The following is a 26,248-nucleotide window of genomic DNA, read 5'->3' on the forward strand; positions in this document are numbered from 1 at the left end:
CAGTCATCCATTGTCTCACACACAGCAGTTACTCATTGTCTCACAGTAGTCACCCATTCTTTCTGTCACACACACAGCAGTCAGCCATTGTCTCACATGCACACACACATCAGCATTTATCTATCGCAGTCTATGAAATGACAATTAGAAGCTGATTGGATGCTATGGGCAACTTCTCAATTTTATCTCTCACCAAGGTTTGATACATCTCTACCTTAGAGACATGTTGTACCAAACCACACTCAAAGGCCAGCTAGGCCGAGGGGCAGTGGTATTGATGCCTTTTGAACACTTTGGTCGGTATCCGGTCTCAAGGTGTTTACACACTTGACAATATTTTGCGATTTTGACACATCAGAACGGCAAATCATGCAAATCGTGCAGTTTACACTAATGATAACGATGCCGATGCACGTACCCGTGGGCTGTTTGTCGTATCCTCAGATCTTCTCTACATGCAGGAAGAACCGGCAATCTCGTTTACGAATTCACGGCACATTGTTCAGTGTTTAGGCACGAACGATATGTCATTCCGACCCGCACGATGTCGACGTCACTTGACAGGCATTTCCCTAATGAAACAGATGCATGCACAGATCAGTGAGGTCCGTGCATGCATCTGTGTTAAAAAAAGATGCATGTCAGGTGTAAATAAAAATAAACAAAAAAATTATGTGCCCCCCTTCCTAAAGCACAACCAGCCCCGGACTTTTCAGAGCCAGTCCTGGTTGTCAAAATACAGAGGACAAAAGACGTAGGGGTCCCCTGTAATTAGCATAACCAGCACTGGGCTGGTTGTGCTTTAGGGGAGGGCCAAGTAGTTTTTAAAAAAAAAATTATTTTACACTTGATATCCATTTTTTTAATAACATGCATGCACGGCTCTCACTGATCTGTGTATGCATCTGTGTCTCATAGTACAGCCCATTATGTAACTTTGGGCTGAAATCTTCAAGATGATTGTGAGGTGTTTGGTTAGCAAAAGATATATCGTGCACGATCTAACGATTTGAAAATCGTTAATGATGCACGATATATCGTTTTATCGTTGTACAGTTTTATGCACCATATCGTGTCCTGGAGTGCCGGGGATAGTTCAAGGGAAATCACTGACGACATTGCATCATTTTCGAGTCGTCTATTGTGTAGGCACCTTTACTGATATTACCTAGCGTTCCCGCTAGGCTGTTTTAGCGGGGCGCGGCGCCCTGCCCTCCTTCTGGAGGGCAAAAAGCACCCTGCCCTCCAGGAGGAGGGCAAAAAGCGCCCTGCCCTAACAGCCTGCGGGAGCCGTTCTCACCCGCGGGACTCAGTGTCCCGCGGGTGGACAAACATGCGGTGACCCGGTCACCGCCGGAGAATAGACGCCGGGCGCATGCGCCCGGCATCTATTCTCCCTTTCTGCAGCGCTTGGGGGCTACCCGGCATGTCCGTAAGCGCCGGGCACGCCCCCAAGTATGACAAAAAGGGGACGCATTTTATAGACACGCCCCCTTTTCATAACCACGCCCCCTTTTAGGGCGCGCACAAGATTGCCCTCTCTAGCTCCAGCGCCCTGCCTGCCGCCGGAGCTAGAGGGAACCCTAATTACCTGATATGTCCTTTAACTGCTCCAGAAAATAAACCTTTTCTCTTCAGCAACAGAACCACCCCTTTTTGTTTAAGCTGTCTTCTGCACTTTTCTCCTGACCCTTTTCTCCTCCTCCTCCTTCTAGCGGCCAGCACCCAGCTGGTCGTCTCTGGCAGCAGAACTCGCCTCTGCCAGACTGTGGTAGCTCCGGTGGTAATGGCAAATAGCCGGTGGGCTGGTGCCGGTTCTCTGGCCATCTCCGTTGGCAATACAAACAATCCTTCCTTCCTGAACCCGTCCTCCTTCTGGCAGCACCAGTTGGAATCCCACCAGGTCAGCACAAACAAACGGGAAAACATCCTCTGTGCCCCCAGCATGGCATCGACAGATCTCTATGCTGTGGCTCAACTTATATGACTCTTGTAAAAGCATGTATGGAATACAATACAAGTGTACAGAAGAATGTACTCTCCCAAACACGTAGGGAGAGATTTAGGGGTGCAAAGAGGACGCGGGTACTAATTACCTTTTGGAGAGGCCCGACATGGACCTGCACAGCTCGAGACGCCACTTCCAAAATACGTAGGGCCTGATTCGGAGATGGACTATAATGTGATCACAACTGCAATTTCTTAAACAACAAGCTGCGAAAATATGGTTGCAAAGATCACCCAAGCATAGGGACGCCCACATCTGCCTTCTTATATGCGTATGATGTTGCGTACCTGCGTAAATATAGCCAACATCGACACACATCGAGCAGCCATCTTGCCCTTGCGGCAGGTATGACTGGCTGCAGACACTGCAAATCTCCTTGCACTCTGAGGGCCTGATTCAGCAAGGAACACAGTAGCAAAGACGCACGCAATCGGTCGATTAATTCGGAAGTGCCATTTGTGGGGGGTGGAGGGGTTGGTAGCTGCGCAAACAGGGGCGTGCCTAAATTATCCACTGCAATACCATACGCCTGAGTGTGCTGATGTTAGCAATTCCTGAGTGAGGTCTGACCTGTCTTAACTGTGCGTATGGGTCAGATGTTACCGATTGTTTTGCTATATTGCCCAAGTATACTGTACTTATGTGTGTAAGGGGAAGTGGGCATCCTTATGTTAGGCTGTGATTGCAATGTGATTGCACACATTTGCATTTCACCGCTGATATTAGCAACTGCTGTGTGTGTGCTCTAGCATAATAGCGAACCTTGCTGAATCAGGCCCTGAGAGCTCTCATGCTACAAATGCAATCTCAATGGCTAATTTATGCACGCCCATGAAACGGTGTTAAAACGGTCAGACACGCCTGCATTTTTGTGACCACTCCTGTTATCACCCAAAAAACGCTGACTACCTGTCTCTAACTTTGCGAGTGGATCCTCTATGCCAGTGATTCCCAACCTCGGTCCTCAAGGCACACTAACAGTCCTGGTTTTAGTGATATCCATGCTTTAGCACAGATGGTTAAATCAAAATACCTAAGGTACTAATTAAGTCACCTGTGCTCAGCTATGGCTACCCTTAAAACCTGGACTGTTAGTGTGCCTTGAGGACCGTGGTTGGGAACCCCTGCTCTATGCTTACGTAATTGCAAAGCAATCGTGGCACGTATACATTGCAACTTATACGCAGGCCCACTGGCAAAAATCACTTGATCTGCGTAAATATCGCCATTGCATCCGTCTCTGAATCAGGCCCATAGTATTTTCCAATTTTCCTTCTGGAGGCGGCGTGGTCAAACCTCTGAAATTTGGACAAGCCTCCTGCAGTACCTCGGCCCTGCAGCTGTCTGATGTCAATGAAGAAGTTGCCAAGAGCAACCAGTCAGCTTATAACTGTCATTTATCTAGCAATGTCTATGAAATGACAAAAGCTGATTGGCAACTTTAACTCTCTCAAACGTTTCATTAATTTCTTGCCTTAACAGTTATGTTATATAAATTGATCTCATACACCTCTTGGATGCTGACTGACAAGGGGCACACTGTGAGCCCTGTAACTCTCCTGCTAGTATACTGTATGTGTATAGCAATAGTTCCCAAACTTTTTTGAACCACGGCGCCCTGGAGTATCAGCATTGTTTTCACGGCACCCCTAAGCCAAAAGTTTGTTATTGAGAAATTCAGTAAAAATGTAGTAACGTAGTCAAGTGAAGTAGATTGTGCTTTCCTTAGGCTCAGTTATGTGGTGGTGGACAGGTTTGCTCTTCTGTTTTTCCACATATTTACATTACATTGACCATAAATAATTTGTTTTGGTGCTGGACCACCAACCTGAGGCACCCCTGCAAGTGTAACAAGGCACCCCAGGGTGCCACGGCGCACAGTTTGGGAACCACTGGTGTATAGTAACATTTGTTGTGTCCGCACTTAGCAGCCTATTTATTGACCTGATTTCTCTCTAAAATAATGTGGAAACTGAAGTACATAACCTATTGAAGAAGAAGCTTAGGCATACTTACCTGCTCTCTCTATTTACTAAGCTTTGTTAGGCGATAAAATGAACTGAGGTAAGGTACCAGCCAGCCAGTCAGCTCCTAACTGCCATGTCACAGGCTGTGTTTGTAAAATGTCAGTTAGGAGCTGATTGGCTGGTACCTTATCTCTGTTCACTTTATCTCCTAACAAAGCTTAGTAAATAGACCCCTTAATGACTGGGAGACTCCAGATTTTTGAGGGGTCCCGTGCTGGGCCATTTTAATGTATGGACACACTGGGCAGCTGCCCAGAGACTCACAATTCTATAGGCCTTTGAGCAAGGGCGGGCTGGGCCGGGAGGGTATGGCCACTTGCTCTCTGCATAGGACAACCGGTTGAGCGGCAAGCAGAGAAAGATGTTCCCCGGCTGCTCTGATTATGAATTACACACAATCCAAGTGGCATTCTCTCCCTGTCTTCCAGCCTACAGCCATAGGATTAAGGGGCAAGAACTGCAGTGCAGAGCAGGAACTGCACTGCGAGATGGAGAAGAGGGAGACGGAGTCCGTAATCCCCGCTTTACATATTTATTTTATGTTTAAACACTGATTTTGTTGAAAGTACCAATAAATCTAAATGTTTAATTTTATTGACTGTTTACATTTGTATTCCAGTGAATGGGTGAGTAGGGGACTCAGTGCATTGCTTTGCCCAGGTCCGACCTACAATGTTGTTAAGATAGCCCTGCTCCCATAAGTATAGATGGCCCTTCCACATCCTGGCCATTCCTAGTGAAATTGTCAGGAGGGGGAACATATTGCGGATCCCTTGTGAGTGGGTGGGTACAATATGATGTCATTCTATGACATTTGCTTCACTATAACCTCACCCCCTCTTCATAGACCCACAAAATGCGTCATTATGCCTCAACGTCCTAATGATGAGAAAAGCACAGCCCTATTCCCCATCAGCAGTCAGCTGCTTTTCAACTCTGGGGATCTCCCGTACTGGTGAAAGTATAAATAGGCAAAACCTTGTCTCCCCCCTACTCAGTCTTTAAAAATCTTACTAACAAGATTACATTTGTGAACCTGTACACTGCAGTGTTATATTATAGTGAATGTTTACTTATTTTAATAATATGTACAAATTTGAACCACACATAGATATCAGTATTTCTATTTATTTATCAGTTTCTCTACTAAATATTTACCATACCAATTAGCACTGTCCTTCTCTTTATCACTATGAAGTAAGTAAATCAGATAGGAAAAGAGGTTTCTTAAAAGTAAGCTATATTAGGAGAGAGACAGGGACCGCGGAATGTCCAAGGTCCTCCTCCTAGGGTGCTCTTAACCCCCCCCCTCGCCTCCCCAGCACCACCACCCCTGCTTTAACCTTTTAGTACTGGCAAAAGTCATGGGATAGGTGCCTAGTATCACGTAGGACCCCCTCTAGCCCGGCAAAGTGCAGCAACTCGACGTGGCATTGATTCCACAAGTGGATGGCAGACTTCTGGGGAGATGTTGACCCATGCCATCTGGATAGCTTCCCACAGCTACCTGATATTTGTAGGTGCAGGATCTTGGGTGTGAATGGTCCTCTCCGCCAAGTCTCAAATGCTTGACTGGGTTCATGTTGAGCGAAAGTGGTGGCCACACCATTCGTCGGAACACTCCAGAATGCTCCTAGAAATCGTTTTGGACAATTTGAGCCTGATGACATATTGCATTATCCTGCTGGACTATTCCATCATTGTGAGGATACATGAAGTCCATGAAGGGCTGCAAAAGATCATCAAGCAATGCAACATAGCGGTTACCGGTCAATGACATATTCAGGCGGGCCCAATCCATGCCACGTGAACACACCCTACTCCATTATGGAACCACCACCAGCCAGTATAGTGCCTTGTTGACAAATGGGGTCCATGGCCTCAATGGGTCTGCGCCACACCCAAACCCTACCATCAGCACAAAACAACTAGAACCATGACTCATTGGACCATGCTACAGGTTTCCAGACCGCCAGGGTCCAATTAGTGATGTCACAAGCCCAGGTGAGGCACTGTGTCCAGTGTCGTAGTGTTAACAGGGGCACTCTGGTGGGTCTTCTGCTCCCATATTCCATGGAAGCTAAAGAATGCTGCCTCAACCTGCTGCATATGTGTCCGGTACCTCCTGCATTGAATGTGGATGTGATTTGAGCCAGTGTCGCTTGTCTGTTACCACGGACAATTCTGGCTAGAATCCGCTGATCATGATCATTAAGTACCCATTGTCAGCCACTGTTTTCTCTTTCCTTTGGGTGGGAATGCCTTCCATAAGGTATTCCCGGTTCACTGTAGATCAAGGAATGTGAAATGTCCTCACAACTTCAGAATTTCAATGTCCCATCCGTCAGGCACCCACTTTCATTGCCCTGTTTGAATTCCGAAAATTCATGTCGCCTTGCCACAAGCAGCCTAGCCGGTGTTCAAAATGACTCATGAGATGTCAGATTACACCTGATGCAGGTCTGGGCATTTACAAAATGTCACAGTACGATGATGTCACCTATCCCATTACCGTTACATACTGCTTTCCCATGACTTTTCAACTTCAGTGTATATATTATGTATACACTTACACATTTTTAATGCAGCTGCTGCTGGTTGTAGATGGAGCAGGACTGGGTGCAATGTCATTAGGCCCCCACCCCCTCATGGGCCTATTTGGAAGGTGTGGGGACAAAATTACTTACCGTAATTCTAAAGGAAAACTTGTCATATTGGGCTAATAACATGGTGCCCACTCCTGCAAACTTTGTGAAAAAAATAATTCATCTGTCAGGGGAAATTTCTTGGTACTCAGAAACACCCCTTGTGTGCACCAATGTAACTATCCCACCCATTGAGTGTTGCTGACAGCCATTCTGTCTTCCCCATTGTTTGCATGATCATATACTCAACTATTCTTTACATAAACTGGAAATTATTCAAACACAGTGTATCTGTATTTGCATCACATGCTAAAGTTATCTTTTAAAAAATGCAATATTACAACAATATAAGTGATTCCGACACTTCAGACCATTCAACATTCAAGTGGGACAGTACGCAGCGCAGCCTACACAATATGTCGCAAAGCACTAGATTATTCTTCTGCCTGTCTTCTTTCCTAGTCTTTATTTCATGACGATAATAGATCATTAGACTTTATGGTAACTTTGAAAAGTATGCATCACAAAAAAAAGGGATATATGAGACTTTGGGGTCTATTTACTAAGCAGTATTAGGAGACAGAGTGAAAAGTGATAAGAAAGTGATAAGGTGCCAGCCACTCATCTCCCAACTGTCATCTCACAGGCTGTGTTTGAAAAATGACAGTTGGGAGCTGATTGGCTGGCACCTTATCACTTTCTTATCACTTTTCACTCTGTCTCCTAACACTGCTTAGTAAATAGACCCCTTTGCTTGGTCTTCCTCACGCATCTTGTTATATGTTTTCATTCCACTAAATTGCCTGGTTTTCACATAAATTCAAGTCAGCGCAATAAACCTCAGGAATGCAACATGTTTTAACTTTGACACAACAGTTATTTACCAAGGGTCTATTGCAGGTCCATACATAAGCATTTATCATCATCCGTTGCCATTCTGAATCTTGGCTTTGTGGTCACAATGACTTCAGTCCACAGCCTCTGTCTGCTCTGAGATACACACATGTATTTAAATGAGTTTTGGCATATTTCATTAATTAGGAACACTGATGTGAGGCGCATTTATGAATTGAAGGCCCTGATGTGAGGCGCATTTATGAATTGAAGGCCCTGATGTGAGGCGCATTTACGAATTGAAGGCCCTGATGTGAGGCGCATTTATGAATTGAAGGCCCTGATGTGAGGCGCATTTATGAATTGAAGGCCCTGATGTGAGGCGCATTTATGAATTGAGGGCCCGGATGTGAGGCACATTTATGAATTGAGGGCCCGGATGTGAGGCACATTTATGAATTGAGGTCACGGATGTGAGGCACATTTATGAATTGAGGTCACGGATGTGAGGCATTTTTATGAATTGAGGGCACTGAGGTGAGGCACATTTATGAATTGAGGGCACTGATGTGAGGCATATTTATTAATTGAGGGCACTGATGTGAGGCATTTTTATTAATTTAGGGCCCGGATGTGAGGCATATTTATTAATTGAGAGCACTGATGTGAGGCATATTTATGAATTGAGGGCCCTGATGTGAGGCACATTTATGAATTGAGGGCCCTGATGTGGGGTACATTTATTAATTGAGGGCCTTGATGTGGGGCACATTTATGAATTGAGGGCCCTGATGTGAGGCACATTTATGAAATGAGGGCACTGATATGAGGCATATTTATTAATTTAGGGCTCGGATGTGAGGCATATTTATTAATTGAGGGCACTAATGTGAGGCATATTTATTAATTGAGAGCACTGATGTGAGGGACATTTATGAATTGAGGGCTCTGATGTGAGGCACATTTACATACCTCCCAACATGAACCTCCAGGAGGGACACAATGCTCTAGTCCTGGACTTCCCTGAGATGGGGGTGCAGCGCAGTTCAAAATTCAAATAGGGGAGCCACACCAACTGTCATTTCAAACACTGATAAACATCGTCGGCTGGGACTCCCTGGCAGTTGGTGTGACTCCCCTATTTGAATTTAGGACTGTACTGCAGCCCCACCCCTGGAGCTACCACCAATCATAAATTACCAGGGAAGTCCAGGACCAGAGCATTGTGTCCCTCCTGGAGAGGGTCATGTTGGGAGGTATGCATTTATGAATTGAGGGCCTTGATGTGGGGTACATTAATGAATTGAGGGCCTTGATGTGGGGTACATTTATGAATTGAGGGCCTTGATGTGGGGCACATTTATGAATTGAGGGCCCTGATGTGGAACACATTTATGAATTGAGGGCCCTGATGTGGGGCACATTTATGAATTGAGGGCACTGATGTGGGGCACATTTCTGAATTGTGGGCACTGATGTGAGGCATATTTATGAATTGAAGCCCTGATGTGAGGCGTATTTATGAATTGAGGGCCCTGATGTGAGGCATATTGATGAATTGAGGGTCCTGATGTGAGGCATATTTATAAATTGAGGGCCTTGATATGGGGCACATTTCTGAATTGTGGGCACTGATGTGAGGCACATTTATGGATCGAGGCCCTGATGCAGGGTACATTTATGAATTGAGTGCCTGGATGTGAAGCATAATTATGAACTGGGGGCACTGCTCTGGTACCAGGGGCGCCTAGAGGTGGAGGGAGAGGGTACTAATTACCTGAGCCAGGGATTGCTGGAGGGGCCCGACATATGCCCAGGTTCGACGCTGCTCCCCCCTCCCTACTACCTGTCAGCAGGACTTCCCTGAGGTGGGGCTGCAGTGCAGTTCAAAATTCAAATAGGGGAGCCACACCAACTATCATTTCAAACACTGACAAACATCGTCGGCTGGGACTCCCTGGCAGTTGGTGTGACTCCCCTATTTGAATTTTGGACTGTACTGCAGCCCCACCCCTGGAGCTGCCACCAATCATAAATTACCAGGGAAGTCCAGGACCAGAGCATTGTGTCCCTCCGGGAGAGGGTCATGTTGGGAGATATGCATTTATGAATTGAGGGCCTTGATGTGGGGCACATTTATGAATTGAGGGCCCTGATGTGGGGCACATTTATGAATTGAGGGCCCTGATGTGAGGTACATTGATGAATTGAGGGTCCTGATGTGGGGCACATTTATGAATTGAGGGCCCTGATGTGAGGCATATTTATGAATTGAGGGTCTTGATATGGGGCACATTTCTGAATTGTGGGCACTGATGTGAAGCACATTTATGGATCGAGGGCCCTGATGCAGGGTACATTTATGAATTGAGTGCCTGGATGTGAAGCATAATTATGAACTGGGGGCACTGCTCTGGTACCAGGGGCGCCTAGAGGTGGAGGGAGAGGGTACTAATTACCTGAGCCCGGGATTGCTGGAGGGGCCCGACATATGTCAAGGTGCGACGCTGCTCCCCCCTCCCTACTACCTGTCAGCAGGACTTCCTTGAGGTGGGGCTGCAGCGTAGTTCAAAATTCAAATAGAGGAGCCACACGAACTGTCATTTCAAACACTGACAAACATCGTCGACTGGGACTCCCTGGCAGTTGGTGTGACTCCCCTATTTGAATTTTGGACTGTACTGCAGCCCCACCCCTGGAGCTGCCACCAATCATAAATTACCAGGGAAGTCCAGGACCAGAGCATTGTGTCCCTCCTGGAGAGGGTCATGTTGGGAGGTATGCATTTATGAATTGAGGGCCTTGATGTGGGGTACATTTATGAATTGAGGGCCTTGATGTGGGGCACATTTATGAATTGAGGGCCCTGATGTGGAACACATTTATGAATTGAGGGCCCTGATGTGAAGCATAATTATGAATTGAGGGCCTTGATATGGGGCACATTTATGGATTGAGGGCCCTGATGCAGGGTACATTTATGAATTGAGTGCCTGGATGTGAAGCATAATTATGAACTGGGGGCACTGCTCTGGGACCAGGGGCGGCTAGAGGTGGAGGGAGCGGGTACTAATTACCTGGACCCGGGATTGCTGGAGGAGCCCGACATATGCCCAGGTTCGACGCTGCTTCCCCCTTCCTCCTACCTGTCAGCAGCCCGCTGCTGTGTGCTGGGCTGCAGTGGGAGACTGCTCACTGCTGCTGTGGGGGGGAGCAATCACACTGATCGCGCCCCCACACTGGATTTGCGCCAGGCTTTGCAGTGCTGCAAAAGGGTTTTTTTTCTGAAAGGGGTATGGCTTACCTCGAATAGGCCATTTCCCCTTCACCTGCGCCCGAGCCGGCTTTCTACAGCCAGAATTTGGGCCACATCTCTACAGCATATTATGAGTTATGGGCAATTTTATAGAGCATTAAGAATTTAATGCAAAAAGGTTTAAATAATATGCAGAGGGTCAATGTACACATTATGATAACTATATGTAACTTTAGCGACAGATCCCAAATTTTGCTCATCAAAATGTAACATATGCTTTCCTCAGTGTTCAGCACCCTGTCCAAAAAATCCTAGAGTAAAATACCTCCTCCTTTACACTGACACTAACAAAACACTATATTCTCCTTTGCTTTAAAATTTGAATAAATTGAGTTTGTGGCCCAAGCATCCCTTATCAATTCCAAGCATACACAGATGCAAAAGGTAAGCATATATCAACAAGAGTTATCTACATGAACTTTCAGTTCAAAGTACACATTTATAGAAGGGCAACCAATTACCCTCATCATTCAGAACTTTTAACATCATTGTGCATTATATGGTTTGGCTGCCCAAGACATTAGAGGACATTGCACAGTGACTGACAGTTTAATGATAATGATATTGCAATTTGCTGTGAATTGTATCATCAAGCCTCACCAACTTCAATAGGGAGGTAGGTTGAATGCAGGAGGGTGGCCTGCTCTTCTGGGACAAATCCCAGAAAGACCAGGCAAGTATATATAAGAAAGATTAGAGGCAGCAGGCTGCATCAGTCCAGAGTGCTGCAGAGCAAGAAATATGAAGAATCAATTTGGAATAAATTGAAACTGGTATGAGGTGGGCGATTGAGCACGCCCAAGACATCTCCAGAAGATTTTGGGGCCCATAGGATAAATTAGACTGGTTTCACGAAGTTGAATTTGCCTGGGTCCAACTGCTCCAGAAGCTGGAAGTGGCGCGGCGGTATGTCATACTGGCATATATGAGCCCACTTCGACCACTGCATACACATGAAAAGGTGTTCCTTACTGTTTAATCTATTGCTTACCCTATTCTGCTCTGATTACCCCCCAGGTCGCAGCTTCAAGCCTAGACACCTCTCATTCTCCTTCTACTGGCTTCCCTGGCTGCACAGCCTCCTGGATCCATCTCCCATATCTTGCCTCCCTACTTCTGATGCACCTCATCTGTGTCCTGAATTGGGCTTGTCACTGAAATACTAGACTGTGCCACCGACCTGCTCCGTCTGCTGACTGTTCCCTCCTTGCTACTTCCAGACTGTATTTAACTACTGTCACCTTCTACAGACTTGGCCTCTGCTGCACTTCTCCTCTGCCAGCTTAACTTGTTACATCTGTTGACTGTATTGTGCCCTTGTTGCTTCCAGTAGACTGTTATGGTCACCTTAACTGCTGGCCATTGCCTCTGTAGTCTCCTCTATTCCTTTGAACCTGACGACTCAGGGCCTGCCTCAGAGATGTACATTCATCCGATGATGAACGTACATCTCTGATGGTTAAGGGTCTGCGCCTGCTGTGGAGTTTGGGGGGCAGAGCGGGGGGTGGCTGCTCACCATTCCCAGAAACAGCGGTGTGCCATCCCATTTTATGGGAGGCACGAGGCCAGGGTATGTGTAGACCTATGCAGATTTCTGGCCTCTGAAGTGTCCTGTCAGGCTGCAGGAAGCTTCAACTCCTGCAGCCTGACCAAAGGAGCAACCATCGGTCATGATGGTTGCAGCGGTGCTCGAAAATGCAGCAATGAGGTGTCTGACACCTCCTTCTGCATTTGCATTAAGATGGATGGAATTGCAAAGCAACACAAATGTCTGTGAAGGATGACGTTTTGCCCTTTTCTGAGATCCAAACTTGGCGGAAAGAACCATCTCTACTTCCTAATGCCCATGCTTAGTTCTTTGGTCATGTGATACGGTTCTGAACCTTATAAAAGAGTGGTTTCATATTGATGAAATAAAAATAATATGAGCAAACTTTTAATGTTGGTGGCATATAATCTAAAACCAGTTATTGCAACTAAGGGTGGTCATATTGAGTCACTGCCTTCAAAATATGTAAAATTCTAATGGGGGGTTTGTCTGCATACCACAGCTTCCACAATTTAAACAAAATGTCTAAGAACCTCACGTTAATGCAAAAGATTCAATTCAGTTAGGTGCATGTTACTTGCTTCCGCGAATAAGTGTGGCTATATGCAGCAATTATGTTACTGTCGTACTTTTGGGTTCTTGTTTGCTGTCCTATAGGGTTACGGACAAAAATCCATGAATCCGGGTCAAGCATGGGCCGCGAGGGGGGCAAGTTGCAGGGCTGTTACCAGTGCATCTATGCAGTTACAATAGCAACTTGCCCCCTTTGCATCTAATTGAAATAACCCCTTTAAGTGAGTTTATAAAATCGATAGCATTGCAGAGTTCAATAGATATATAAGTATTATCTTAGGGGTGAATTCAATTAGTGGCCTGATCTCTCCCAGACTCCAACAAAAATCGGTGAACTCAAAGCTAACGTAAGTACAGCATATATTCGAACTTACTCATGGCTAATTGAATCGGCCCATAAGTGTAGTTGTTCTTAAACTGTTATGTTACACCTGAACAATTGCATAAGACCCCTAGAACCACACAACTGAGGAGTTCTGCCTGTAACAACCGCACTTTTCCCATAGAGAAATACCCTCTCACTGGTGCTGAGATGCCACCAGGTCTTAAACTAGGGGTAGTAGGGGTTTATACAATTAACAGATGATCAGAGGGTAAGGCTGGAGTAGTAGAATACTATATGTGAGTACAATGGTTCAACTTGTGGTTTTGACAAACACAGCAGGAGCTTTATAACGACAGGTAGCTTGCTAATAATAACTGCAGACAACAGAAGCCATATAGTAAAACAGATAGCTTAAATATGATTGCAAACAAATGGCACTTTTCCAATATTAAGTAAAGTGATACTTAACAATAGGTGATGCAGGGAGCAGGAGACCATAGATCAGACTGGATAAAAATACAAAGATTCAGGATACCACCAGTCACTGGGATCAGCAGGCTAACACCAAAGCATGAAGCTATAGCTGACAAGGAGGTGAAGGCCTGGCTGCCTTTTAACACACACACAGACCAATAACAAAACATTAATTAGGACAAACCCCCTGAAATAAGTAATGTGATGCTGCACGTAGGAGAGCAACTAGTGAGTATCCCAGCAATTAGACACCAGCTGCAGACATTCCTGCGCAGTCTTTGATCACATACACTGGGGAAGTGGTTTCCTAGCGATGACCGGGACCAGCATGCAAGGTGGCTACTGACACTGGCGTTCAGATCTCCTAACAACCAGTGGGACATGAGAAGGTAGTCAAACGCCTTGCTGGCCACCACGGCTCCTAACACAACCTAGTGACATGGCACCCTGGGGTGCCAGACAGCACTTGCAGGGGTGCCATGGGTTGGTGATCTACAGTACCAAATCAAATTATTTATGGTCAGTGTGATAGGTAAATGCAGTGCTGGCAGCTGCCACTAATAAAATATATGGATAATCAGAAACACAACCATGTCCACCACCAAATACTTGTACATAAGGATGACAAGTAAGCACATTTTACTTAATTTGATATTTTTTTTTCTCAATAAGAAACTTTTGGCGTAGCGGTGCCGTAAAAAAACAAAAAAAATTAATACTCTTGGGCACCGTGACTCTAGAACGTTTTGGAATCACAGCCTTAAGCTGGGTACACACTTATACAATCGTTGGGCCATTCTTCCAATTTCAACCCATTCTTTCAATATCTAAACAGTGTGTAGCACCTCTGATCATGTTTTGTCGGATGGAAACTGGTTCAATCAAACGATCGTATGTTATGTGCAGTTTAATATTTATCTGATTCGACCAGGCCAGATTGGACCAAAGGTGCATTATGCACACACCTTCCACTGTTCTTGCAATTCTACACCAGCAGCGCCGCCTCTGTGGGTGGTACATTCATTTTCTTCGATATTTTAGCAGTTGGAGATCTAAAGTCGCAATTATGATTGTATAGGTGTGTACACGCATATCGGCACTGCGGTCAGGACTTCTGATCGAGAGTGATGTCAACTGAAACACTGCATGGAAAGAATGATCGCAAAAGGTATGTACCCAGCTTTAGTGGTAAAAGTGTGCACCTGCATCTGCATGTGGGATTGTATGTTGTTTTTTTAACCACAGCAGTGTAGCACCTTTTAATACATATGGAAATTTGGGATAAGTGCCCTTGCATTTTCAGGTGTGGGGGGGAGAGTTACAAAATTGCAGGCAAGAGGCGCTCATAGGTCTTTTAAAGTGGTTACAATGCAAAGAATGCAGTCGGGAAGCCGGCGGACCTAATCCTGACAGCCGGCTTCCTGACTGCTTTATCCCGGTGAGGGTTAAATGACCGGCGTCTACATCTAGATACCTGTCGCTTTACCAACGCCGGAAGACCGGGACCCGGCATCCCGATCGAAGTGATGCTGGGCGCCGCTGCAAGGGGGGGGGTTAGGTTTAGGGCTCCTGTGGGGGGACTTAGTGTTAGACACCCCCCGGGGGACTTAGGTTTAGGCGGCGGGGAAGGGGGGGTTAGGTTTAGGCACTTAGAGGGGGGATTAGGGTTAGGCACTGGGGGGAAGGGTAGGGTTAGGCACCCCTAAGGAGGGTTAGGGTTAGGGGGGAGGTTAGGTTAGTAAATACTTACCTGGGGACGATCAGGATTTTCTCCCATGCCGGGTAGCCGCTGTCGGGATTTGTCCGGTGGTAATACATACCGATTCCCAATGTAATATTATTCAATAGATCACAGGTTCTCAAACTTGGTCCTCAGGGCCCCAAACAGTGCATGTTTTCCAGGTCTCCTCACAGAATTGCAAGTGAAATAATTAGCTCAACCTGTGAATCTTTTAAAATTGTGTCAGTGAGTAATGAATACACCTGTGCACCTGCTGGGTGACCTTGGAAACGTGACCTGTGTGGGGTGCTGAGGACCGAGTTTGAGAACCACTGCAATAGATAAACAAAATTTTGGGATGCAGATATGGCTTAAATAAGACCTATATTATTATACTAAATAACTATTTAGTATATATTATTATACTAAACAATTGCATAGAAACCACCAGCTATGTAGCACCAAACCGATCTGCAACAATAGTGTCAAAAACTCCAAATATATTACCAATAAGTTGTTTCTTGTGTTTCATATAAAACTAAACTCGACAAATCCCTACAGCATAGAAATATTTGATCTTTTGTCACGTGAGAAAACACTCGTGAAAATGCCATAAGTATCAATTTAAAACGTATACAGCAACCTGCTCATCATAAATAAAATAAAAGTAACAAAGGTAAATAATAAATAAGGTATCACACAATTGAACAACCCAGAATGTAACAGGCATTTTAATGTGGGTATTTATTTATTAGAAGTTATTATCCACAACGATGTAGTTTCCTTTAAGTTACATTTAATGATCAACATGGAAAACACTATTATATATATTATTTAAATACATAATTAAATCATATTTTCTCCTGTGAAGTAGCAACCCTGGCCAAGCGAGGGTTACACATAAAGAGCACCAGCCTGACAATTTAGCCAATCACACGCCACTTTGCAGGAGCAGCTCAGGGGGTGGGACCAAGCAGCTGCCTGTCTGGGTTGCAGACATTAAAGTGGATGTCTGGGATTCCTTTTTCTGCAAGTATCCCGGGAAGCCTCTGTGAGCTAATGACACAACTAGCACACTAATATAATATACAGTATGTGCCTAGGCCATGTAACAGACTGACATGAATAATTCTCTCCAGCATCCCAGGTCGTCCCTCCCATATCCTCTCTAGACTCCCAGGCATCTGGAACACAGACAGTAGTTCCTACTTTATTGGCACCTATTAGAGAATCATCGTACAGTACTGCTTCTGCTCTAGACTAGTAAACATCCAATGATCTGGCTGTTGCTCTCCTCTGTTCTGGCTGCCTAAAGTGAGTCTTGTCAATGTTTTGGCCTCTCTTGCTAGTGGCAACTATAGCAGCCCCCCTGAGCTGCACTGAAAGCCCCCCATGTGTGAGCAATGAGCTCAGCCGAGTATGGGGTCCTGGGCTCCGGGGAGAGGTTGTGCTTCCTGCTCGCTATTTCTACATCCAGGCTGTGGACACCCAAGGGAACAAGTGAGTACTTTGTATTAAACTAAATTCAAATGTATATTCAGAATGTAAAAGACAAAAGCAAAACATAAGTGGAAATATATCAGATTGCATTTGTTAAAACACTGTTTTAAAAAGCCATTATGTATAGTATACTATCTACACTCAAATGTAAAGCTTCCTAGCTAACCCACTAGCAAAGTCCAAAGGTAGTAATTACACACCGATGTATTATATATAATGTATTTATTGCCACTATTTCCTATTTTCCACGAAATAGCTGTTTATTAAAAGTGTTAATATAATTCAGTAAAGGTGTGAATGAGCAAATATGATTTGCTTGTGATTAATATTGTTCTTTATATAGTGTACCATGTTGTTGTCTAGATTGTTTATATAATACTGTAAAGCAGTGATACTCCCTAGAATGAAATATTTAGAGCCACTAATACTCTATGTGCTAAATTCAAGCAAGTTGTTTGCAAGACACTTTTATCATAAATTAACCTAGAAAATAACTCTCGCTAAAGTATATGTACAAAAAATATTAGAACCAATTTATTGTAAAAATATGTAGATTTATTAAAAGCACATAATCCCCCCTTCGAGAGCAGGATGAGTCATATAATAAATAGTATTCACATTTGTCAGATAGTGATAGTCCCATCTCTATACAACCTTCCCTGATAACTTAATAGGCTTATTTTATATATAACATTAATTGGTCTGTTTGTTTGCCTGTCTGGTTATGCATGGGAACACCCCTGCACCGATTTGGGATGAAACCAACACAAGGTGGTCCAGTTGGCTTCTGACCAGGTTTTAAGGGGTTAGGGTTACGGTCGGACCTCCTATTGCTGTAAGCTGGGCAGAACTGTGACCCGGGGAGCCTGTTCTGGGCCTTCCACTAGATGGATTTGCACGATCTCACATAATAAAAGTTAATAACTTGAAGCTAGTTGTTAATAATACATAAGCCCCCCCCCATTTAGTATTTGTTTTTCATATATAGCCCTCCATTTCCCAAAATTAATTTGAACATTGTTTCTGCATAATTTTATGGTTTGTTGCTATGTATGTACTAATAGCAAAGTGTAGAAGTTTTAACAGTGTTAATTAGCGCTGCAGATGGCAGTCCATTATTATTAGCAATGGGGACTACGATCTGACCCCTATGGACACTTTTCATCAATTGGCCCCGTTAGTTTACACCATCTTCAGATGGTGTAAACCGTTTTAAGCCTATGGAGGCTAACAAGCAAGAGAGAGATCTTCCGATCTCTTTCCCGCACCTTTGGATGGCAGAAGCTGACACTGTGCCCATGCGCAGTGTCAGCTTCCCTTGGAAAAATTAAAATATCTACCACAAAACGGATACTTAATATATAAGCCTCTAATTGTATAACGCCTTCATCATCTCAGCTAAGCTAAATAAGTGCCACTATTAGGTTAAATAGCCTATATATTCAAATAGTCCTCACCCATCAATAATTTATCCTTGCTACCTATACTACACAAGGATACACACTAACTTACATACATATTTACACACACATGTCCATTTATCTTCCTCAGTCTGGCAATACATATTGTAGACAGACTCTTCCAGCTTCCTGGTTACAGATGGCGCCCCTTCACATACTTTATCTACCTTTCTCTGTGAGATCAGTGCTGGTCAGCAGAGGAAGGCTAAGGGCAAAATGAAGCAGTGTGATCTGGCGGCTAATAGGTTGGTTCCTTTTTAGTGACTAGTCTATCAAAGTAATCACCACCGCCTTCCCAGGCATTTCTTTTAGTGAGCCGCTGGGATGCAAAAATGGCCGAGGCATACCATATGTGGTCAGCAGATCATGTAGTGAGGATCACTGTAATAAAGTATTGGCAGGGACAAATGATTTTAAATTGTCATTCACTAGAGGGGAACATCGTATTCAGGGTATTTTCGCAGATACATAAGTGGGTTTTGTTTAAAAGATGTCAGAGCATTTTTTCTTACTTTGAATTTAAGTGAACATGTTGCACTGAACCAAAGAAACGGGTGTGGTATAAAATATAGACAGTTAATAGGTCGACAATGTCTATATAGACATCAGATGTTAGACAGGCAATAGGTTAATAGGGAGAAAGGTCGACACACTAAATTATTAATGAAGGGCCTTAGGTGTCTATGGCCCTGATTCAGAGCCGGACGCTCTAACAGAGTGCTCGCTCTGAATCAGGGCCGTCCTTCTGAATTTTAGAGCGGCCTCCTGGCCGCTCGTATAGCTGTGAGTGACCACCCACAGCTATAGTGAGCGGCCAGGAAGATGGTCGCGATGGTCAAGACCATCGCGACCAACGGGCTTGCGACGAGACCCTTGTGGTAGGGTCTCGTCTGCCGCAAGCCCTGGAGTGCTTTTGGCTCTATCAGAGCCGAGAGCACTCCCACTGACATCACTTGTAATGTCAGCGGGGCCGGCCCCAGACGGTAGGCGTTCCCATGGGAACGCCTCCATCTGGCCAGCTACGCCCAAAGGGGGCGTGCTGTCACTCACCATCGACAGCACGCCCCCTTTGTAGCGAGACACGGAGCAACGGCTTGGCCATCGCTATCCGGGTCTCGCACATGCGCACTGGGCCAACATCGACCCGCTTGCGAGCGCTCGCGAGCAGGTCTGAATCAGGCCCTATATACTAAGGGCCTGACTCAGAGATGTACACTAACCCGATGGTTAGCGCAATCTCCGATGGTGGGAAGACTGCGCATGTGCAGCCCTCTGTGAGTTCACTCGCAGAGCCTCACAGCTAGCTGCGGCGTTTAGTAGGTGGAGCGGGGGCAGCGTTCGTTTTGCCCCGTTTCTCCAGGAGGGACGAGGCCAGGGTCTGCGTGGATGCACACAGACTTCCTGGCCTCACAAGCTGCCAGGACCCGGTCAGGCTGCGGTAAGCTTCAGCTACCACAGCCTGGCCAAGGGGACAACAATCGTGAGCGATGGTCGCGATTGTTCCGATGGTGATCCCAGGCTGCGACCTCGGTCGCAGCGCTGTGATCACGCAGATGCAGAAAGGAGGTGTCTGACACCTCCTTCTGCATTTGCATTTTAAATAGATGGGATTGCACAGCCGCTTGTGTGCGGATGTGCCATTCCGTCCATCTCTGAATCAGGCCCTAAGCCCTGGAGAGAAATAAGGTGGATGGAGATAAAGCACCAAACAATCAGCTCCTGTCACTTTACAGGCTGAGTTTTAAAAATGACAGGAGCTGATTGGGTAGTACTTTATCTCCATCTACTTTATCTCTCTCCAAGGCTTAGTACATAGACCCCTTAATCATAGTTGGAATCAATTGTAATACCAAAAACATCTGAAATAAGGTTGCAACATACTTTGAGTTTGCCTCATATTATAGTTGCTGACTTTCTGGCTGCTCCCTCAAAGAGGGGGCAGCCAGGTTGGTGCAGCAGGGGGTGTGGCAAAGACATATGTGGGCGGTTCAGGATTACCTGCATTGTACAGCAGGGGGCGGTGCTACTATGACACGATTCATCTTGAATCCATTCATTGGCCCCCTCCAGACCGCCCACTTATGCCGGGTAAGTGAGTTGGGGTGCAGTGGTGGGGTGGTGGCCAGTCCGAGAGACTTGTCCTCTCTTGCAGGAGACTGGGAGCACCACCCGATTTTCAAGAGCCTCACGGCCATTCTGGGAGAGTATGCGAGTCAGAACAGCAGCTTCACATACATGTGGGAAGCCTTCCCCAAAATTGTATTCATCTCTGAAAAGTGCATCCATCTCAGAATCAGGCCCTCTATTTGGTGATGTTAAATTGTGGTGATTACCTATTATTTATTTGTTTTTCCAGGCATTCCTTACCCCTGGAGACACCATGGGCCTGATTCGGAGATGTACGATATGCCGATATTTTTGCAGTTGCTCCATTATCGGTAAACTGCATGTGTGTCAAGGTACATTACGGTAGTTGCTCGCAGAGAGTATTTACTCGCTGTGTGACTGACAGCCAGGGAGTGTTTGGGGGAGCTAACGGGGTGTGGTGGCAAAGAAAGCAGGCATGTCTCCACCATTTTGGGTATGTGTCCCAGCCTGCGTCTGCGCTACCGGACGTAAGAAAAATGGCTCCGGCATCTCAGTTCCCATAGCCATTCTACAAGACCATAGGGTTTTCTCAGGAGACAGATAAACGCAGGTTCTACGACCGATGCTGTGTCTTTGTATGCAGTTGCTTGAATTGGGTGTCTCAATACATTCCTCTGTGTCCGTATGGGATTGCAGCTGCGGTGGCATTAGCATACTACTCTGAATCATACCCCATGCTTCCTTAACAAACTGTGGGCCTCATTTACGAACGAATTTTATCAACAAAACGAGTGATACATTTCACTGTGTATGATAAATGGTGCTCCTGCCAATCAGCTCCCAACTCTCAACTGTTAGAAAAATGACAGTTGGGAGCTGATTGGCTGGAGCACCATTTATCATACACAGTGAAATTTATCACTCGTTTTGTTGATAAAAGTCATTACTAAATGGGGGCCTGTGTTGGCAATCAGTAAAATGATGTATGCATTTCCTGAACTAAAGAACACAAGGATTCTATCCTATCTGATGGGGGATCCTAGATGTTTCCTGTCTTGAGACAAATCATTGTTTACTAATAAATACATTTTGTTTTATTTCCTTGTTTAGTTTCACTTGTTCGCCACCGAAGAACCTATTTCAAATCCACATTACTGCACCTACAGAGCAATATACTAGAGTGGGAGTTCAAGTACTTGACCGAAAAGATGGCTCCTTCCTTGTAAGGTACAGACTGTATGCCAGCTACAAAAGCCTGCAAATTGAGATTACAGTCAACGGCAGACATGTTGCAAAGTCTCCATATTTTCTAGAAGGTATTTTATTTCCTCAGAATAACTGTGTATTGAATTGGCCCTCTGAATCCGCCCATGCAGTCTCTTTGAGATTCTTCCTACAGGAATTGCGGTGGTTCACCAGATGTGGTAATGTGCGGTTCGATGGTTGTGTAAGAAATAAGAAATTGAGTCAATTTATGTGCTACTAGGTATAATGATATTTTTTCGAAGTCATGCAAAATATTAAATTATAAATTTGAAACATTGTTAATACAAGTAAAAATGTTTTGAAAGTTTATACGTGTCATAAACTAGGATATATATATATATATATATATATATATATATATATATATATATATATATATATATATCCCTGAAATCCCTATTTCCAGCAAAATACATCTACTTTCTCTGGAGATGGGGTTTCTGTTTATGAAAGGCTACCACCGACCGATTATTACCAGTGGTAGCCATCTCAGTCAACAACTTCCCCATTCTTTGCAAGATATCGCCTACTGAACAAGGGCACTGGCAGTACTGTCGCTGGTTACTATCACCATCTCAGGGTGGCAAAAGTCAGGGGCGGTAAAGGGGAAAAATGCTTTACTACTAATATAAAGTGTATTTTCCTTTTAATACATTATTTCTATGCTATTTTCTAACTCCAATATATTTTCTATTTATTTTAATTAAAACTACAATTCTAAGCCCATGTCCAGGTTTACATTGCAGAGCCAGGCACGCATGCGCACATAAGTGACTTGGACAGCAAAGCGATACGTTTTTTTTTACCGCTGCCAGCCAGTTTCGCTGGAGGCTGCCATCACTCGGAAAGTTATTTTCTATCACTGCTGGAAGCAGTGCTAGAAGATCTTTCCTTTCAGGTCATATTGATAGTAGGTCACTAGTTTTGATTAATGTGAAAAAACCGAATTGAATTTGATATTTTGCCCTAAATACTGAGTTTGTCAGTAGGTTGCTAAACTAGAAACAGCCTCGGTAAGTGGAAACAATCTGCTGCAGCCTGCAAGATGTCCTCATCGAGCTGCCATTTTTCTTCACCATGGGAGCCTGGTTGTTGGCCACAGCCAATACTACATGTGTATCTGCTAGGGTCCTTTGCTAGGGTCCTTTAGAAGAGGTTCCCATCGCCTGGATGACTAATAGATTTCTAACTAAAAATCTGTGCAGTTTCATCTGCTGCTTTACTTCTGTATCACATGAATACTCACCTTCCTGTGCTTAGAGGCAGACACTCTAGGGGGTAGATTTACTAAGATAGGAGTTCTATTTAAGAAGTGATGTTGCCCATAGCAACCAATCAGATTCTACTTCTCATTTATCTAGCACCTTCTAGAAGATAATACCTGGAATCTGATTTGTTGCTATGGGCAACATAACTTCTTAATAGATCTCCCATCTTAGTAAATTTACCCCTAGGTCTGCTAAAGTGATTCCCAACCTGTGTCTAAAATTGTGTGTCCCCTACTGGCAAAAGGAGAAGAAAAAACAGACAGACACTTAGGAACACACTTTATTATGGCCAATACACATTAGTTTTTGTGGCATGTTTGTAGTCTATCGCTAAGGGGGAGATTTATTAATGCTTGGAGAGAGATAAATAGCACCAACCAATCCGCTCCTAACTGTAATTTTTCAAACACAGGGCTCCATTTACAAACGAGTTTAAAGGGTAATGCTAAATATGTTTTTCACTCGCTGTGTTATTTATAATTTTATTCCCCTTATTTATTATTGTCCTTGTCTGTGGCGAGCGCTAATGTTATTTTGCCTGTCAGCGCTTTTTTTCTTATGTTAGCTGAGCTGACGAGCGGTATTTTTTTCTTCTTCTTGAGTTTGGCGCATGTGCAGTGTGCATTCCTGGATGGCACCACTGTCTGCTTCCCATTCCCTGCCCGGCAACAACCTCCCTTCCCAGCAGTGGCGTAACTACTGCCCCCGCAGCCCCCGTGGTGGCTTGGAGGTGCTGGGTAGCTTGGGGGCGACGGGAGCAGTAGTAGTAACTACGGAGGGTGCAGCACCCTCCATCTGCCGGGCACCCGCTGAGGTTGTTACCAGCGGGCGCCCGGCTCCTATGCAAACCCCCGGCGGCAGCCGGAAGACAGAGCTCCCTCTGTATTCCGGGTCCCGCAGGGCACTATGGGAGTGACGTAATGACGTCACTTCCATAGTGCCGAGGAGCGGACGCCGGGGTGTGGACGACAGCAGCACTGGAGCGGGGATAAAGGTAAGTGTTTGTGTTTTTTTCTTTTGTGTGTATTTGTTTGTGTGCGCGCGGAGGGGGGGAGCAACTACAGGGGGCTAACTACTAGAAGGGGCACTACAGGGGGCCCTGCATAATGGGCACTACTACAGGGGGCATTGCATAATGGGCACTACTACAGGGGACATTGCATAATGGGCACTACTACAGGGGACATTGCATAAGGGGCACTACTACAGGGGGCATTGCATAATGGGCACTACTACAGGGGACATTGCATAATGGGCACTACTTCAGGGGACATTGCAAAAGGGGCACTACTACAGGGGGCATTGCATAAGGGGCACTACTACAGGGGGCATTGCATAAAGGGCACTAGTATAGGGGGCATTGCATTTTGGGGCACAACTACAGGGGGCACTGTATAAGGGGCACTAATTTGATACACAGTTTACAGGTTATAAACTATGGGCCTGATTCAGCATGCCCCCGGCACGCCCACCAAAGGGGGCGTGCTGTCAATCAACATCGACAGCACGCCCCCTTTGGTGCGAGACCCGGAGCGATGGAAAGCCCGTCGCTCCCCGGGTCTCGCGCATGCGCACGACGGAGCTCCCTCCGTCGTGCGCATGCGCAGTGGGGAACATTGACCCGCTTGCGAGCGTACTGCTGCTCGCGAGCGGGTCTGAATGACCCCCTATGTTCCCAATAATCTGGTTCTACACGGACATAAAAACTGTGCAACCTGTCTTGAGCTGAGGTGACGGACTGGCAGGAGCAGAAAGGAGGGTTGGTGAAGTAGATCTGTCAGGGTGGGATGTAATGGGCATTACTGTTTGGCATAATGTGTTTTTGGCATTACTGTGTGCACAATGTGCTATTAGGGGCATTACTGGGTGGCATATGTGTAAGGGGCATTACTGTGTGGCATAATGTGTTGTATGTGGCATTACAGTGTGGCATAATGTGAAATAGGGGCATTACAGCATGGCATAAATTTGTTATAAGCGCTTTACTGTATGTCATTATGTGTTATATGTGGCATTATTGTGTGGGATGTGTAAAGGGCATTGCTGTGTGGCATAATGTGTTGTAAGGGGCATTCCGGTGTGGCACACTGTTATAAGTGGCATTACTTAGTGTGTCATAATGTGTAAGGCACGTTGCTGTATCATGTAACCACATACCTTAAACGTAGTCTTTGGGTGTGTTTGATCTTTGGGTGGGTGGGTGGGGCGCCTGAAACTTTTTTGGCATGGGGGAGCAAAATTTATAGTTACACAACTGCTTCCCAGCCCAGCACATGCTGCTGTGTGATGGGCTGGGGATGGAGGCTGTGCTGCTGCCTCTGCCTCACAGGGAAGGAGCGGCTGAGGGTGGAAGGGGGTTGCTGGCTGAAGCTACAGAAGGGAAGAGCGGGGAGGTCTGCACTTGATGCGGGAGGGTAGAAGGTGGGGAACCCACCGGCTGCCGCTGCTATGATCTTGCCAACTGATGCAGGAGGGTGGAAGGGGAGGGGGCCGCCGACTGCCTCTGCTATGATAGAGAAGAGGGAAATGTCTGCCAGCTGATGGCGGGAGCGTGGAGGGGGGGCTAGCCGGCTGCAGCTGTTTTGATAAAGATGGAGGGAGGTGTGCCAGCTGATGCAGGAGAGTGGAAGGGGGGGCTCCATCTGCTGTGCATTGGGGGGGAGGGGGGAGTGGGGCTCTGGCTGCTGCTTTTACCTTTGAAGGTTTACAATATCAGTCAGGTCCACTTCTATACACAGACACACAGCTTGTCGGGGAAACCTATGGCTAGTCACAAGATTCAAAAGCAAAGATTCATGGTTAAGTCTCCGGATGAACCTCAGTGCTCGTGAGTGCTGTTTAACCACTTAACTGACAAATTATTTTTCCAAAAACCGCTCCGAAATTAGATAGATAGATAGATAGATATATATATATATCTATCTATCTATCTATCTATCTATCTATCTATCTAATATATTTTGTGATTGAATTAGGTCAGTATCAGCTTTTTGAAACTTATCCAACACGATTTTGTAAGAAAAAAATTATTTTTTTGAACGCTGTATACCATAAAAATGCCAATTTTTATGGTATATAGTACTGATGGCCATTGATAGAAACATCAATTGTGACCACAGCTGCTGATGTTTCCTTAACATCGGTTGGAGGCTGATATAATATATATATATATATATATATATATATATAAAATAA

At 45.3% G+C, this 26,248-nt stretch overlaps 1 protein-coding gene across 1 annotated transcript in view; it reads left to right on the forward strand.

Moving 5' to 3' along the window:
• The first annotated feature begins 16,421 nt into the window (after window positions 1-16,421).
• The window catches only part of POGLUT2 (protein O-glucosyltransferase 2), a 77,843-nt gene continuing 68,016 nt past the window's right edge, over window positions 16,422-26,248 (forward strand). Inside the window, exons 1-2 of the mRNA XM_088456649.1 lie at window positions 16,422-16,971; window positions 21,630-21,835. Of these exons, the coding sequence (XP_088312775.1) occupies window positions 16,799-16,971; window positions 21,630-21,835 (379 nt within the window). The 5' untranslated portion in view covers window positions 16,422-16,798. The remainder of the gene's footprint in view (window positions 16,972-21,629; window positions 21,836-26,248) is intronic.

Source organism: Taudactylus pleione, unplaced genomic scaffold, assembly GCF_031769625.1.
Source record: "Taudactylus pleione unplaced genomic scaffold, aTauple2 ptg000041l, whole genome shotgun sequence".
Taxonomy (NCBI): Eukaryota; Metazoa; Chordata; class Amphibia; order Anura; family Myobatrachidae; genus Taudactylus; species Taudactylus pleione.